The sequence below is a fragment of the Thermobia domestica genome, chromosome 15 (genome assembly GCF_964235325.1).
Source record: "Thermobia domestica chromosome 15, izTheDome1.hap1.1, whole genome shotgun sequence".
Classification (NCBI taxonomy): Eukaryota; Metazoa; Arthropoda; class Insecta; order Zygentoma; family Lepismatidae; genus Thermobia; species Thermobia domestica.
Genome location: NC_137468.1, coordinates 8384339 through 8403710, shown reverse-complemented (window position 1 = coordinate 8403710; position 19372 = coordinate 8384339). Strand labels below are relative to the sequence as shown.

Below are 19372 nucleotides of genomic sequence, written 5' to 3'. Positions count from 1 at the left end.
ACTATCTTGAATACGGTGATCGATATAAAAAATCTTTTGCTTCAACGCTTTTGTTGTTGTTGTTGTTGTTTTTAAAGATATATCAAACGAGGTATCACTCACCTCATGTTTCTATTTCAAATTTTAAAGTTGGGCCCTGGGATCCCATTAAGGGCTGCCTTAGAGTGCACCGCGACAATACCATTCGATTTGTCCCATAGTATTTCCTGTTTGAGTTTTTGGTTCGTTCATTTATGTTCAACTGTTTTCATACTAGCGGTATTGGACTTTTATGTGATACAGGCAATATATCTTGGCGGTCATTTTGAATACGGTGAGCGATATGAAAAATCTTTTGCTGTAATACTTTTTAGTTTTTAAAGATCTATCGAACGAGGTATCACTTGACACATGTTTCTATTTAGAATTTTAAAGTTATGCCTCAAGCCCCCATGAAGCGCGGCCCTGGGGGGGCACCGCAACATTACTAGTCGATTTGCCCCATGGTATTTCTTATTTAAGTTTTTGTTTGGCTCATTTATGTTCAATCGTTTTTGAGATATTTTCGTGGAACGATTAAAATGGGCCACCCTGTATACACCAACATGGGTGCACAAATGTATCATTTCGCAGTTATAGCTCCCCGAAAGTTCAGAATATTCTGTGAGTTTAACATTCCAGAATTATGTTCTTTAGGCTGAGGAAGACGATGATTAAGGCAAGTGAACGATGATGGAAGATTTGGTGGAATGACGAATTGGGAAGAAACGGGAGTAGCCCCGAAAAAAACCCACGGACACGATGTTGTCCGCTACAAACTTTTTGGTCGGGGATCGAACTAAAGACCAAAGGTAGGCGTTCTACTACTGACCCACCGTGCCCCTCCAAACGTTGAAAATGAAAATAAAATAAAATCTTTGAGTTTAACCGAGTACCGAGTAGTACCACCAGCGTAGAGAATATTTATCACAGGGAATGCCGCCGGATATGAATCCAAGAAGTTTGATAAACTAAAATGGACAAAAATGTGAATTGTGAATGGTGCTTACTTCCAGGAATCCATCATGACCTACACATATCTCCAAGACATCCTCCATGTGTACAGAACCAACAAGAATAAAGTGTCCATCCATCATGATATGAAGCTGCAAATAGGAATCGTGTTATTTCTTTTCATGATGTTGTTCTCAAAAGCCTACGTCAGCCTCTATAAATTTCTGGGCATTTGAGCTGTTAAAACTTCGTCTACAACATAGCTCTCACAGCATACGGAAAATCTCAGGGAGGATTGGAAGAATTTCCTATACCTGTGCTCAAACGTAATTTGTTTCAGTGGAAATTGAGATGTCGGGCGATAGTTCATAATATTTGGTGGTCAGATAGAAAACAACTGGTTGTGGTGGTACGGCTCTTCATAGAGTAAGCACACTTTGGAAACCAATCGGATATAATCCAATCAATCTTCTACACAGCTTATTCCATAACCGTCTATTAGAACTCCTTTCAAGCAACTACATTTACTAACCAATCTATTTTTGCCGAGTGAAACGAGTAGACACTAATTGTATATAAAATATTAAAGCATGAAATTACCTCACGGAAGTTGAGTGTTTCCATAACAACGTGTCCATCTCTGGGGCAAGTAATGTTGGATCTGTCACATTCAATCTCCTCCACCCCTGACCACTGGTTGATGATCAGCGCTTCATTCCCGTACTTGAACCATGAGAGATAACTGAGCCATGTGAAATACACTGGAATCGAACTGTGAATGATAAAAAAATCCAGAGTTCAGAATTAAGAGACTTCTCACTAAGATATACCACATATTTATAGCTATAAAAATTTGTCCTACCTAAAACCGAAATAATGAATATAGTTCGTAGACTGATGGAGAATAGCACTATCATTCAGATCTTTAAAAAAAGAAATTGTATAAACCAATTACTAATAAAGTGGAAAATTACATTATGTAAAATCTAAAGACGATATTCGACGTTCTTCTCCTGAAACCTTCGTATAATTGTTGGTAAAATGGTTGAATCACTGTTTATCTGAGCACCAAACTCCTTACAACTAACTTTAAATAATAATGAATTTAAAAAATAATGTTTTCATGATGTGCATTAAAACATTTTTTGGTGAGTAAAATAATGCAATGGACTAACAAGGGAAGCTATCCAACTCCTCGACGAGTATCGCATTCAAACGTGCACAAGTGGAAGGACATGTTGAAAGATGGAAACATGCTTACTCCAACGATTCGCAACGACGTCGAACAAGAAATATGATGATTTCCTCCCATAACTCCTGAAAATTTTGTACTCTGATCATACATTCCTGGGATGAGATATGAATCTGATACACTGGAACTTGTTTTCTCACGAAGACAAATGTTGCAAATTCAAGATGATAACATTCGGTGGTAATTGTGATTTCTGGTACGCCATTGATACAAATCGATGTCAAATGAGGCCGCGGTGGCTCAGTGGTAGAGCGTTCACCTCTGGTGCTTTGATCCCGGGTTCAATCCTAGTCCCCGCCAAGTGAACTTTGTGGTGGACAAACACCGTGTGCATTAGTTTCCTCGGGGTTCTCCCGTTTCCTCCCATTTTCTTCATTCCACCATTTCATTCATTACTCATCATCACCGTCTCCTTTAGCCTAACTAGCGTAATCGTGGGATGTAAAACTAAGATTTCACTTTCATTTCGATGTCAAATGGAACATGATTCGCCTTCGTACGTAAGTTCCAAAGGAACACGTTTACCCGATGGAGGAAAGGGAAGGACTTTCTATAACTATGATTATGATAATGATTTTATTATTATTATTACTGTATTATTATTATGAGTAGTAGTAGTAGTAGTAGTAGTAGTAGCAGGATTAATATTATTAAATTAGTAAGTAGTATGATAAGTAAAAATAATAATAATGAGAAGAAGAAGAATGCCACATGCGGTTAGATTTCGAGAGCTCACGTCCAGCCGGAAGTGGCCAAATCAAAATATTTTCGTTGTCGTCTCCATCCGATCAGGCTTCCAAATATGCAATCAGCTTTCCGATTTCACTTCAGGTTCCGGAGTTTAAGAGGGGGATACATGCTGACATTTCCAGTTGGAAGTGACCACTCGGACGTTGGACCAACCTATATATAGTCTAGCTCTTTATGATCTGGGGACTCACAATATGAAAATCCGGCTGCCCTGCGACCAATTCCGGTCCGAGATTTCCAACCAGAAATGGGATCAACCTGCATATATTCGTGCTTATAACAAACTGCCAACTACAAATATATGTTTTTTCCAGCTCTTCGACCTCTGTGCCGCGCAGAAATCACTTCCAGTTACATCCACAAACTTGTAGATAGTTCTCAGGCCGCGCTTGCATTAGCCTCGAAACCGCAATGTCAACCATTAGCTTGTTATTATTATTACTATTAGTAGTAATAGTAATAGGCCGATCTGATGTTCTTGTGGGTTGAGGCGTCAAGTCAGCGATTCCAAGGTCGCGGCTTCGACTCCCAGCTGGGGTATGGTTGTTTGTGGATTTTCAAACCTCCATACAATGCTAGAGATCAAACAAGACGGGTCGAAGTCCGTTACTGAACGGGACCAATAATACCTTTGTTATATTATTATTATTATTATTATTATTATTATTATTATTATTATTATTATTATTATTATTATTATTATTATTATTATTATTATTATTATATCAAGCCATTTTTGCCTTGTAGTTTCAGCGTGTCTCCTCTCTCCGGCCGGGTAAACGTGTTCCTATGCAACTTACGATCCGTATCGTGTTCTCGTGTTCCATTTGACGTCGATTTGCAAAAATTACATACCAGAAATCACAATCACCACCGACTCTTATCATCTTGAGTTTGCAACATTTGTCTTCGTGAGAAAATCAGTTCCACTATTTTAGATTCATATCCCATTCAAAGCATGTATGACCAGAGCACATAACTTTCAGGGGCTATGGGGGAAATCATTATACGTCCTGTTCGACGACGTTGCGAATCGTCGGAGTAAACATGTTTCCCTCTTCCAACATGTTCTTCTACTTGTGCAAGTTTCAATGACATACGCGTCGCGAAATTGGATAGCTTTCCTTGTAAGACTAAAACCTTGAGGCACCCTTTTTAAGATTGACAATGAAACTAGCACTACAACTATTGGGAACTCCTCCTGAGGATCAGAATAGTACTAAGACTAAAAGCATTGGACGCTCTTCCTACGGTTGAGAATGAGGCTAAAACTAAAAGCATTGGACGCTCTTCCTACGGTTGAGAATAAGACTAAGACTAAAAGCATTGAACGCTCTTCCTACGGTTGAGAATAAGACTAAGACTAAAAGCATTGGACGCTCTTCCTACGGTTGAGAATAAGACTAAGACTAAAAGCATTGGACGCTCTTCCTACGGTTGAGAATAAGACTAAGACTAAAAGCATTGGACGCTCTTCCTACGGTTGAGAATAAGACTAAGACTAAAAGCATTGGACGCTCCTCCTAAGGTTGAGGATGAGACTAAGACTCAAAGCATTGGGTGCTCTTTCTACAATTAAAAATGGAACTAAGATTAAAAGCATAGGACACTTCTCTTAAGGTTGAGAATGAGACTAAGTCTAAAAGCATTGGACCATCTTCCTACGGTTGAGAATGAGACTAAAACTAAAAGCATTGGACGCTTTTTCTAAAGTTATGAATGGAACTAATATTAAAAGCATTGTGCTCTTTTTCTAAGGTTGAGATTAGGACTAAGATTAAAAGCATTGGGTTTTTTCTTAAGGTTAAGAATAGGACAAAGGCTAAAAGCATTGGGCACTCTTTCTAAGGTTGAGAACGAGGTTAAGAATAAAAACACTGATAAGTCTTCCTGAGGATCAGAATGGGACTAAGACTTAAAGTATTAAACGCTCTTCCTAAGATTGAGAATGGAACTAAGATTAAAAGCATTGGAGACTCTTCCTAAGGGTCTCTTTGATTGAGATGAGTGTCATATATGTCACTCTGAACTCTGGTTGTTGGACTGGATGGACTTAAAACAGAAGGAAGACAACACAATATCTCCATAAACTGTTTTAGACAACTCTGGAGCTTAGTAATCAGACTTTTTCTAATTTGACTAAACATTTTGACATGTTCGATACCCCTCTGCATTTCCGACCGCAGAGATGGAGTGCGTCATTGCGTAATGGGTCAAGTGGATCAAGATTTGTGAGCGGGTCAGTGGGCTGTTGGTCAACAGGACGTGACCTACTGCGATCCACCACCCACTGTGACTGACCCTGGTTCACTGACTCACTGTGACCCATCGACCCACCATGACTTACTCTGACCATAGTGACCATAGTCTCAGTGCATTGTAGACAGCATCTTCTAAACACTGGTAAATTTTTCTGCAATTAACTTTCAAGACCTCAAGTTTTCTTTATTTTTCATTTGTTTCTATTTACTTACTTGAGATGAGTATATCTAAGTTTAAAAAAAAAAAAAAAACTCCAGGCACTTTTGGATATTGATATTTGTAATTGTAATAGTAGCAATAGAACTTACTACTAGGCTTTCGAGAGACGGTCGAATTTTACACATTTTTCCTCTTTACGTTGGTCTACTTTACCCTGATTTGAAACTCAAATTTCATTCTATTTTCCATTGAAAAGTATCTCTAATTCAACATGGAAATAATTATATATAATAATTCAATTGAAATTCTTCGTAATATGACCCATGACAAACACTTTACAATTTTATGTCGTAAAGGTCAGATCCACCGGCATTGTAACAAAGCTGTGCTTGAGCGATTGACCGTAGAAATTCTAACTCCGAATAGTGATAATTTCACAGCTTTGTTTTATTACAAGTGTAAACTCTTTATTCAGTTGAGAGGAGGGCATGGATCATAAGTTTAGGGTTGATAACGATGGGTTTTAGTGGGTTATAGTAGGTCAGAGTGAGCCATGGTGGGTTGGACTGGGTAATGGTGGTCTTGGGTCAGAGTGGATCAGACTGGGTCATGTGTCCAGTGAGTCGTGGATCAAGTTTTCATTGACCCACGCCAAACCGACCGTGACGAAAGAACAAAAACTACTTCACGCTTGGCTAATTAATAAACAGTCACAGAGGGATGAATTCAAGTAATGAAGCACAAATTATAAACCTTGATGCCCCCTTCACCCTTTCTTCCCCCCCTAATTTCCTTCTCTGGTCCTCCTGAGTTGCGCAAAACAATATTCTCATAACTTTACGGACAGACCTCGTGTGTGTGTGTATATAGGCCTAAAACACTTAAGACAAAATATATATAAGGATCATAGAAGCTTGCGACATGAAGTACATAGAGTTCATCGACCTTGAGCCCTTCAAATAAGTCACTATAACCTTTGTAAATATGTACTTACCCTGTATTAAGAAAAAATCCTCCGAATAACAGGAAGGGAATAATGACTGGTGGACCAATCGAAAGGGCCATAGTTACACTACTGCTTACACACGAGATTAGATACCCTGAAACGAAAGAAAAGAAAAATTTGAAAATAATTAACAAATACATAACAAAAATAACGAACATCTGTCTTCCTTTTACGTCCAACCCCTCTGGAAGCCTTGTCATTCCAGTATAAACTATATATCGCACTAGCTGTTTCGATAATAAATGAGTTTGTTTCTTTCCACAATTACCTTGTTACAAGGTGTGTTACAAACGATTTTGCACCTTTCCTCAAATACGCAATTGCATAAACCCCTTCCGTGTTTCAAAGTCCAGATTTCACATGCATTTCATTTAACAACGAACAAATTACGTTAAAAACGCAATAAAACCATGATGCGCCAGTTTGTTAAGTTAAGGGTGTAGTAGAAACAATTTTCTTTTTTAAACGATATCATCATTAAATACAGAGTTGTACTTCAATAATAACTTTCTTTTATTCAACTCCTTCATACAACTTGCAATAAGTCTGGTAAATACGATCTATTTCTTGCAACGCTAAGATATAATTCATGAAATATTCCTATGTTAATAAACAAATACTGTGTGCCAGTGGTGCCCACCCCCCTCATGTCCATGACGCACCCCCCCTCAATTGCCTATCCGTAGGTGTTCTTCCTTGAAAAAAAAATTTTTCGATTAATTTTTACACCCTCTCAAACATATTTATATAGATTTTTAACCCCCCCAAATATTTCAATGACGCAGTTTGCGTCATAGCCCCCCCCCCTTGTGGGCACCCCTGCTGTGTGCAAATAAATCATGTATTCAGGACAACCACAATTGACGGAGACCCTTTCAATGCGCGAGACGGCAAAGCCGTGGAAGAACTTCCAATCATAACTGAAGCAATGACGAATGGTTCTCACAAGGGAACATCTTATATTGATAGTTACCCAATCAAACAATGTGCAATCGATAAAGGAGTGAAGAAAAGTAAGAAATCCAAAGTTTTAAGGGCCGACATCCAAAATCACAGGAGATACAGAGGAAAGAAGAATCTAGAATGATGTGAAGATAGCAATGCAAAAGATACAATCACACAGAAAGAACTTCGAAATGATTAAAGTAATCAAAATGACATTTACACAACTGTATAGTAAGCAAACATTGTACCCACAGACATGCTCAATAACATCATATACAATGCAGTGTTGCCAACTGAGCAAAAGATGAAGTTTTATTAAATGGCACGGAACACAAATTGTAACATGTAGAAAATCTAATTATGAATAGAATCATACCTGTGAAGTCATGATGTACAGTGTTCTCAACGTTTGAAGATGAATTCCTACATAAATCTCGGATATAGAACAGAACATACAGTACACGATTCAAACTAGTTAAAACCAAAATACGAGACAAAAACAAGAATATAATCACTGAAGTACGAAAATAAGGGACGAAGCACAGTGTCGAAGCAGGTTTGCCTAAGTGGAACATTAGAATAGTATCAAACACAGCACACGAAACTGAAATGATGCATGCTCTTGGATTGATTAGCAGGCTCACTTTTCTGATGCACGTGATCACTGACGTCTCTGGCATGTAAAATTTGGGAGGGACATCAAAGAAAGTGATTTAAATGGTACTACTTAGCCCAACCTGTTTATTATCTTTGATTCCATATGTTACCTTTCTGCTTACCTTCACGGATCCCCTGAGGTATATCAGGAACTCTGCTACCTATTATATTGCAAATAAATAAAATAATTATTTCTTATATAAATATGTAGTTCTGTCGTTAGTAAATAAATTAAATTAGAATAAAATATTGAATATTTTATACTCCAAAATATTGGGGGGACGTGTCCCCCTCGTCACCCCGCCAGAGACGCCCATGCACGTGATATTGTATCACCTCACACATTATTGGTAGTCAATTTTTCAGTGTTGCTGTTGATAAAGAAGAATTAATTTTTCTTATTAATTTCTACAGGCTTTATACCAATTATTCTATGTACTTTGTTTATACTCATTAAAAAATTCTTGTGATCCATTTATAATTTCCTTGAGTACTAAATTTTTTCCACATATTTTGTTTAAGGGTTCTGTTAAAAGGTTCTACAATATGTTGTTTTACGAAGACATGCTCAAAATCAAGAGCTCAAGATTCAAAAATTAGCAAAATTGAAAAATCTCTATTACTAACGGGTCCCGAGATATGGCCCCTTAAATCTCCAGAAATCCGAACTTTTCTGACCAGTATCTGGGGAAGGGTGGCCAGTTGGCCAGTGAGCACTGGATACTATTTGGTACCAAAATGTTCACCATCCTCTTAAGTATTGATCAACACCAAAATGATCTCTCTATGACTTACGGTTCCCGAGGTATGGCTCCTTAGAACTCCCGAATCGGAACTTTTTTTGGCCAATATCTGGGGAACGGTAAGAGTGATGCGAAAAATGCTATAACTTCTTTCAGATATTTTTTGACGCTCTATGGAATGAAGAGCTCAAAATTAAAATATTCCCAAATAACAGACACACACACACACACAGAGAGAGAGAGAGAGAGAGAGAGAGAGAGAGAGAGAGATAAAGAATTCAGTAACGAACTTTTTAAGTTCGTTGAATATTACAATATTTACATAGTTCCGTTTTCACATGAGTCCAAAACCCATCTTGTTAACAGTACGATTTTTTACACACACGTGTGTAGATATTGTACATCAACAAATTGCTCTCAGATACTCCAAACAGTACACTTCACATTTCACACACAATAGCAATTAATTATTTTGTCTACATCAAAGGGCAATATTTTAATCAAACAATTCATTTCTAGTGAATAATTACAAAATGCTGTTAGAAATATATTAAATTAGGAACACAATAAGATATTACTTCCTCCGACGTGTGTGTGTGATTTTTTTTTTTTTTTTTTTCATCTATACTCTTAAACATTATCGATCTATTCCCTTCCCTGCTCCTGAGGATGAATCACTTCCTGAAAGGTGATATTTTTCTCATGAATACTGTAACATGTTTAACGTCGTCTATCTAACTGTTATGACGTCACTTCCTTTAGAATTTTTAGCCACATTACTACTGACCGGATAGACAAAAGTCTACTGTGTATGAATTGAGTTTCTCAAGAATAGATCGCATCTCGTCTCTTGATCCTGTATTCAACCCAGAAGAAGTAGATATGTGTCATTTCGGTTTCAAAATTCGCTATCATGCAGCAAAAATGATAGTAGATAGCAAGCAATAAGTGGTTTGTTGGTATGGATTCAAGGTTACTGAAATAGGTTTGCACTTTGTTCTTATCTGTCTATTAAAAGTGGGGATGACGACGTATCAGTGGTAGAGAGTTTACCTCTGATGTGTAGGTCATCTGGTTCTATCCCCGGCCAAGTAAGTTTGTGGTGAACAATATCGTGTCCATGGGTTTTCTTAGACTTCCAATTACTCCTACATTATCATTCCACCAATTCTTGTATCATCATTCACTTGCCGTAATCATCCGTCTCCCTTAGCCGAAAGGGCATAATCGTGGGACGTAAAACTGAAAGATTTCATTTTAATTCCATTTTCTCTATTAAAAGCGATAGACGTAGAAATCTATTTTAACCCTTCCTGGTTTTATATATTGACCTCTGTAAAGCAAAAGAGTTTCTCCGTGGCTAAACGGTTAGCGTACGCGCGCCTTTGGCGTGGGAGATCCGGATTCAATTCCCAGCTGGAACTCATGTTGTTCGGATTCCACGTTAACCTACAGGTGCACATCTGATATAGCCTCGCTGCTGAAAGGAACTCTAAACTAAAAATCAAATCATCAAATCTATAGAGCAAAGATATGAATTAAGAACAGAGATACAATTTTTTTTCTTTATTATTGTTAATAATAATAACAGTAGTAATAGTAATAGCAGTAGTATTTGGAATCCATCTTAACCTTTACCTCTCTACTGAAATTATAAGTGGTAGAAATATGTCATTTCCGACCTAAAGCAGTTGACAAATAAATGAAATGGAATCTTTTAACTTTTAAGTCCCACTCTTACGCCAGCTAGGCTAAAGGAGATGGTGATGAGAAATGAAGGAAATTTTGGAATGAAGAAAGTGGGAGGAAACGGGAGAACCGCGAGAAAATCCCCGCACACGGTGTTTGTCAACCACAAAATTCGCTTGGCGAGAGCTATGATCGTACCAAGGACTCCAGGCACCAGAGGCGAGCGCTCTACCACTTTTTTTCTAAAAGTTAACTAAGCCACCGAACGTGCCTCAGCAACTTACTTGACCTAAGTACACTTGAGTTGCTTTACGTGCTTTACTCGATTAACTGGCTTTACCTAGGAACGACAGGGACACGAACACAGAAACATCGAGGACAATTAAATCACAAAGGCTCTCCCCCCGGGAATCGAACCCGGGACCCCATACACCAAAGGCGCACGTGCTAGCCACTAGACCAGCAGGGAGGGCACCACTGAGCCACCGCGGTCCCTTAAAACAGTAGAGGTAATAATAGGTAGGAAGAAACTGTTTCCTTAAATATGGACTTTGCGTCTCAAGAGTACATTATACTTCGTCACTGATCAGTGGCGGATCCACGGTAAGAGCTATGGGTGCAACCAGCCCTTCCAAAGGCGATCCTTTATAGATCTATGTGTAAAATATTACACTTCTGAATTCCGATTTGATATTAAACTCCTTATTTGAAGCTAAAATAATCTTCCAGGAGGCGATTTATCCAACCCAAACTATCCATGTAGATCAGCATTTCCCAACCTTTTTCTACTTGCGGCACACTACAGGTATAACTTGAATTCTCGCGGCACACTCATATAGATATTATTATTATTATTATTATTATTATTATTATTATTATTATTATTATTATTATTATTATTATTATTATTATTATTATTATTATTATCATTTGTAAACATAAAACACCTTGGTATTTTTTCTGTTATTACTGATATTTTTTTCACAGACAAGAAGGTTCGATCACTGGTTTCAATCCGTGATAAATCATTATGCTTATTTTTCATTCTAATTTAAAAATAGAAAACAATTACAATGAAATATAAGACTCAGGTTTATAAAAATACACTTACTCTTTCGAAAACTGTATCCAACCTTTCACTAAGAAGGAAGATTACTAAATAACGAACGAACAAACAAATCTCTTGTACTTTTAAAACACAAATGAGGGTAATTTGTATGCAGGTTTGCTTTCTCGAAATGATTCAATAATATTTTAAAATTTAAAGTTACGAAATAGTCTGCAACAATAAAGAAGCAATAATGGTGATAACAATTATAACAAATACTTTTTAACATTAAAAATATACAGAATAATAACACAGTATGGAACTTAAAATTGTAGATTCATAGTAGACGCTCCAAGTAATGTGAAACACAAATATACATTTTTCCTCACAAATATAATGTGAGACTCAATGTCTTGCAATTTGATTGGAATAGAATTAATAATTATGTTTCGATTTCCTCGCGGCACACCGGTTGGGAAACGCTGGTGTAGATCCGCTAATGACTCTAATCCTTTTACTGAACCCAGAAATTGTGGAAATTTTCTATAGTTCTCTATCCCAATATTAATTTCCATAGATGAAGCAGTGTAAGAGATAACATGAAACCTTTTCATTTAAATTCAGTCTCCAAAGAACAGGACCCACCTCTGATCTTGGGCTTCTATTTATAGACATACACTTCAGGTTTCAACAAGAAATTCCAATTGTTTGGAAATTTACCATGGTTTATTGATGTGAAATAAAACGCTCTTGTTAAATTAATGATATTTATGTTAATAATTTTCATTGAATCTAAGCTCTGATTGTCGTTTTAACACTCGTTACTGTCTAATCACAGTTCAATTAGATGATAAAAATGAAGAAAGACACAATAACTAATATAAGACGGAAAATTTGTGGTTTGATAACATGTGTGCAGGGAGCACACCCACGGGTCCTTATCCCCCTCCCCCGAAAATTTCCCAACTCAACATGCATTTGTATACTTTCTCAATAAAACTATACTTGCTTAACAGGGAATGCATGAAAATTTGATCTTATACTCTTTCTCTTACAAAAAAATAAATAAATAAATAAATAAATAAATCTATTTCTATCATTTTCTTCTGAAAATATAGATGGAAGTATTTTACAATTACTTATCGTCTTTTCGGGTGCAGAGTAATACCCCTTCAATACTACATAGGCATTTGGCTTGTAGTATTTGACCCACCACAAAGTTTGGACCCCTTCTAACAAAACTTTCTGGGTGCGTGTCTGCATGTGTAAGAAAAATTTACTTGCTCTTGGTAAACAAGGTTTAGGATTACTTAAATTGAGATGTTTTTTCTTTGTAGACAAGATTCAGCATTACTGGACTATAATGAATGGCAGTTTCTATTCGTTGTAGACAAGCTTTAGCATTAAGATCATATACTGAATGGTACTTCCTCTTGGTACACAAGGCTTAGCAATGATAGGTGTGTACTTGGTTCGATCCCAGTTTGAGCCAGCTGAGCTTTGTGGTGGACAAATACAGTATGCGAGGGTTTTTTCGGGGTTCTCTCGCTTCCTTTCATTTTCTTCAGTCCACCATTTTATTCATTTCTCATCATCACGTCCCCTCTAGCCTCGCCGGCATAACCGTGAGACGTAAAACTTAGATAATTCATTTCATTTTTTAAATAATAGATGTGCTGGAAGCTACTATCTCTTAGATAATACGCAAGGCGTAACACCAAAAGGCTATTTATAGTTTAGCAACAAAAATTGCAACGGTAACAGGAGACAACTGATTCGCAATTATTGCTACTGATCACCAATATTCTTGTTCCGAGGGTTGCATTATAGATGAGTCTGATAAAGACAGAAACACGTGCAGTGTCATTCAACTGTTACTTCATTATCTCGTGGAAGAGGTGTATTCGATCATTCTATGGAAGTTGCTGGTCGAGTTAAGCATATTTTGAAGGGCGGGGGGTGAGGGTATCATAAAGATTCTTAACTCACAACTCAAGGTCGACTGTAATAAAATTTGAACATTAGAACATGTATGCAAACATATTACTTGAAGATATAAATCGTAACAAAAGAAAGAAAAAAATTGCAACACAATTTATATAGACGGCAGCAATAGCTGTTACTCGAAGATAAAATTCGCAACATAAAAAAGAAAGAAAGAAAGAAAGAAAGAAAGGAAGGAAGGAAGGAAGGAAAAACTTTGCAATACAATTTATGGACGGTAGCAACACCTGTTTGTTACTGGGAAGCGAATGGGAGTGGTAGCTAATTAGTCGCTTTGCCCGTGATATGGCTCTTGTTGCCGAATCTGAACAGGAAATGAAGACAATGTTAAAACAAGTGAGATTCGTTTCGCATTCTGAGATGACGGTATTATAAGATTGAATATTAAAACGGAAGTGGTAGGATATATTTACCACTTCCGGTCGCAGTGGAAGAATAAGAGCTTAGATTGAAACTATTTTTGGGATTCTCGATCCAAAATAAATTTTTAAAAATGCTGTTTTCGCTCCCTTTTGCGTTTATTCTTTATGCAGACTGTGGTTACTCACAAGACGAAACGAGACGAGTCCGAAATCTTCCAACAGAAAGAATATGAATGGGAATCTTGAGTAACACAAATGTTTTCATATAGTACTAGTTGAACCTGCGCTCTCTACACAGCGCATCATTCACACATGAGCATGAATCTCCTTGTCATTCCTCACAACCTCTGTACATGTCCCTTTACAGATACAAGTGAAAGACGTCTTGATAAAAAAAAAAAAAAAAAAATCGGCAAAGGGTATCATAAAGGGAAGATTTTTTCAATTATTTTTTTACAATATCTCGCACCGTTTGCAATATTGAGTCTACTTCCAGTTGCAGTTTCTAATTCATGTATGATCAGTGTTTTCTTTCTTCTTGCATGCAGTATGTAATAAGCACAATTGATTACAATGTCAGCGATATATTGTGTTCATTAGGCAAAACACTCCAAACAATAAAGATTCAGACTGGAGAAATGGTTGCTGCTCGCGTTGCCTTCTGGCTCGGAGTCAAATCATGTGGGATCCATCGACCCAACCCTTAGTGCTTCCCAAGTTGATGGAGGTGCTTCCGAATGGTTTATCCACTCACACTAAATTGTAGTCCCAGTTCCTCACAGAATGAGTTTCAAGATGGCGGCCGTTGCAGTAGTGATGTGAAGAAGCTCCGGCATAATTACTGAATTAAGTTGTTTAATATATCCGAAAACCTGTAAATTGTAGTGTTATAGTTACGTAAAAGCACAGTGATAAGTATGTGTTAAAAGGTTTTTCATCTTTCGCTAGAATACTGACTATCTAAGTATTTTCTTACGGGTTTGCTCTGCTAGGAAAGAAAGCCATATCGCTCAAAATGGCAGGTAGTGTTGAAACTAACAATATGTTCGAAGAACACATTAAATGTCATAAGTGCAACAGAGTTATGAAAAATAAAATCTACTGTAGCACATGCAAGAATGCGTTTCATCTCGGAAAATGCAGTGGCGTTCTAAAAAGTGAAAATGTCCTAAACTGGGTATGCTCATTTTGCATGTCCAAAACACAGCAAACAAATGAAGATCGGAGTATGGTGCCAAGTACTGATGTAAATCTTGAACTAGTGTCTAAGCTTTACGAAGAAATAGCCTCACTACGCAAAATAATTGAAATATTAAGTACAGAAGTGCGAAACTTTCATGTGTCAATGTCTAACGAAAGCCCACCTTCGAATGTTAGCAGTGCAAGGCCGAATCAACTTTTGTGGAGTGAAGTTGTAAATAATAAAGTTCCTCCTCGTTTACAACAGGAAACATGTGGAAATCTCAATCCCCAAGTGAATGTGAAACGACAGAAAAAAGTAGAATATGCAAAAAACAATGACAAACAAGTTCTTTCATTATCTCGTTCAACCCCTAGATGTCCAACAGAACCTGTAAAAACTGCAGTGCAAGGCAAAAGAATGACCACGTATACCGCTAGTGAAGGTGATTTATATTCAGTGTGTGTTAGTAATAGGTTCAGTGTATTAACTGAAGAAGACACGTTCTCATCTATTCAAGACTCAAAGAGCCCAAATTCTGTACATACCAGAAACGACAAGGAAACGAATAAGTGTACTCGTAACACAGTGAACATAAAATCAATGAAAAAAACGCAGATTAACTTGTTCTGTGATAGTCACGGTAGAAATTTACGACAGTATATCGAAGAGAAAAGTGTTTACTCCGTACGAAGCGTAATTAAACCATCCGCCAAATTTCAAGATGTAACAACAGACTGTAAGCTACCCTCAGGTAAGAATGACTTCTCTGTATTTATAGCTGGTACCAACGACATTGGAAGAAATGAACAGAGAGATCTAATGACAGCACTACGGAGAAAACTTAATGAGCTACGAGGCTCAAATGTTATTGTTGTATCTGTTCCTCATCGATATGATTTGACCACTTGGTCTTGTGTTAACTTGGAAGTGCAGAAAACGAATGAAGAAATGCGCAAACTTTGTAAATATTTCAATAATGTTACATTTGTAGATATAAGTAGATTAGGAAAAAGGTATCATACTTCACATGGCATGCATCTTAATAGATTAGGCAAAATGTATGTAACTAACAAGATCATTGACATTGTAAACAAATCAATAACTTCTAATATGTCTACTGTTTCTAACATTATTCCAATTGGTTGGCCTAAAGAATCTTTAGATGAGCAAGCTTCAGTAAACTTACAAAAAAACTAACTTGTATGACCGATCAAATAGGCTCAGCTTGTTTTAACTCTGATCGGTCAGTAAAGACAAAGAGTAAGAACCTCAAACAATTAGATCTTGACAAGAAAAAATTAAATGAGCATGAAATAGAACTTAATAATAAGTTTAGCATCTTGCATTGGAATGTACAAGGTCTCTCCAATAAATTTCACTCAGCAGCCAGTTTTATACAAGATTTGGATATAAGTTTAGATGTGATATGTATGGTAGAACACTGGCTTGATTATGACGAGATTAAACTTCACAATATTAACGGCTACAACATTGCAAACTATTACTGTAGACCCTCAAGACAACATGGTGGCTGTTTAATTTATATAAAAAATGGTATAGATTATAAACGATTAGATGGTGTTACGGGATTTTCAGTTGAGATGGAATTTGAAGTAACAGCTATATACCTTGTAAATTTAAAAGTAATTATCATTTCCTTGTACAGACCAAATACAGTGAATAAGAACTTTGATTTATTTTTAGATAGGTTAAGCTGCATCTTAGAATATGTTTGTAAATACAATTGTAGAATATTTCTGTGTGCTGATTTTAACGTTGATTTTAGAAAAAGAGAAAGTATAGAGTGCCAAGACTTAAATAATGTCATATCCTCTTTCGGCCTAAGCATATCAACAACACAAGTGACTAGACCTAACCCACCTAATGGAGGGAGTTGCATAGACAATATTGTTACTAACAGTAGTAGTAGTATGGGTTGTTATGTGATAAAAACTTGGATTTCAGACCATTGGCCAGTAATAGGTAGCTTAGATTTAATTGTTACGAAAAATGACAGGTACAAAAACTCTAGTTCTATTCCTCAAGTTCATACTAAGCGACTGGTACGCAACATCACTGATGATAGTAAAGTTACTTTCAGACATCTTTTAAGTAACGTTAATTGGACCAATATGTATTTAGAACCTTCAGTTGATTTTAAAATTACGTTTTTGTTAAATTCATTGATTTACGCAGCTGAGACTGCATTTCCCTTAAAGCCATTAAAAGACAAATCGACGATGCCTAAAGCAAACAAAGTTAAAAGCATAGAACTAGATCGAGTTAAAGATATATGTAACACGTATTATGATTTCTACATAAGCACTGGCGATAAGTCATTTAAAGAACTTCATATAATATATAAAAAGCAATTTAGGAAGTTATTGAAAGAGACCAGGATAAAAAATAATGACTCACTAATAAATAATGCTGGAAACAAAAGTAAGGCCATGTGGAATATTGTAAGAAGGGAATGCAATTTAACTAGGAAAAATGAAAATGAACCTACTTCAATTACTGCTACAGATTTGAATGATTTTTTCATTAATAAAATAAATGAAATAGTAAAGAAGATTAAGGCAAAAACTCCTAGTAGAAATTTTTATAATTATCTGAATTCTATTCCTCAACCATCTTGTACTTTTAGCTTCAAATTAGTAACTGTTAAGGACGTCGAAAAAGCAATTTTGAAGATGAAAAATAGTAGTACCTGTGATGTATATGGTCTTAATTCTATTATACTTAAAAGTGACATACATTTTATTGCTGAACCTTTAACACACATTGTCAACAGTTGCATATTAGAGTCGATATTTCCTGATATGTTAAAATATGTTAAAGTAATTCCAGTACACAAAAAGGGCAATAATTCAGAATGTGACAACTATAGACCTATATCTATAATCCCTGTAGTAGCCAAGCTTGTTGAAATATTACTCAATGATCAAATAGTTAAATATTTTGAGAGTAATTCATTGTTTAGTAGCTCCCAATTTGGGTATAGAGAAGGATTAGGTACAATTAAAGCAACAACTTCTTTAGTTAAAGATCTTTTAGACAGTTTAGAAAGTAAATACTTTACTAAAGTTAGATTTTATGACTTGTCAAAAGCGTTCGACACGGTATCTCATAAGATTATTTTAAGTAAATTAAAATACTACGGTTTTCAACATGATGCGTTAAACCTTATAAAATCATATTTATCAGACAGATATCAAAAAGTAGAATTCCATAATTCGAACTCCAAATACTTACAAGTGGGTTCTGGGGTACCACAGGGATCTGTTCTGGGTCCCATTTTATTCCTTATTTATATCAATGACCTTCCCAAAGTAGCTACTATTCCCGCTAAAGGCTATCTTTTCGCTGATGACTTTGGAGTCTGTGTAAGTTCTAAATCAATTATTGAAAGAGAACAATTAACCCAAAATATAACAACCGTAGTTGAGGATTGGTGTACTGCAAACCTTTTGTGTTTAAACCTGAGTAAAATACAAGATCTTAATGTTACATATAACAATCTAGATTACACAGAAAAATATTCTACAGTTAAATTTTTGGGATTTGAACTTGATTCAAAATTAAACTGGTATAATCACATTGAAATCACGGCAGCTAGTGTAACAAAGGGAATATACATGTTGAGAAAATTAAGAAGTTGTGTTAGTTTGAAAATTTTAAGAATTGTTTACTTTGCCCAAATCCACAGCTTTCTATCATATGGTACTATTCTTTGGGGTGGATCTAGTAACATTTATAAGCTTCTAAAGCTGCAAAAGAAAGCTGTCAGATTGTTATGTAGTCTTCCTTCTCGTAGTCACTGCAAACCTAGTTTCAAGCTACTCAAAATAATGACTCTTCCTGCTATTTTTGTTTTTCAATGTTTAATGTATGTAAAAGAGAATAGAGGTAACTTCCCTGAACATTCCAGGTATCATTCATATAACACAAGATACAAAGATAATATAATGGCAGTGTATTACAATTATACCAAAACACAAAAGAGTTTTATTGGCACGTCCGCAAAATTATTCAACTCTCTCCCAAAAGCACTGAGAGATACCGAAGTGGGTACTTTTAAAAGTAAACTCAAATCACTCTTATTAGATAATCCAATATATGATATAGAAGAGTTTTACGAAATTACAAAGCAATTAAAGTGAAAAATTGAAGAACTATGAGAGAAATAAATAGACATGCATAGTACGAGTAGTTATCTATTGTATTGTGTTGTGATCGTTATTCTTTGTATTGGAATTACAATTGATATGTATTACAGTTATATCTTTATATATTTTTTTCTTTCTTTCTTTTCTGTATCCATATTTGTAAATATTATG

At 36.1% G+C, this 19372-nt stretch overlaps 1 protein-coding gene across 1 annotated transcript in view; it reads right to left on the bottom strand.

Annotated features, from left to right (window-relative positions):
• w (eye pigment precursor family transporter white) overlaps positions 1 to 19372 on the bottom strand; it is a 214673-nt gene that overhangs the window by 16715 nt on the left and 178586 nt on the right. The window contains exons 10-11 of the mRNA XM_081741292.1: positions 6390 to 6495; positions 1573 to 1744 (exon numbers count right to left, since the gene is read on the bottom strand). Coding sequence (XP_081597418.1) covers positions 1573 to 1744; positions 6390 to 6495 — 278 coding nt within the window. The remainder of the gene's footprint in view (positions 1 to 1572; positions 1745 to 6389; positions 6496 to 19372) is intronic.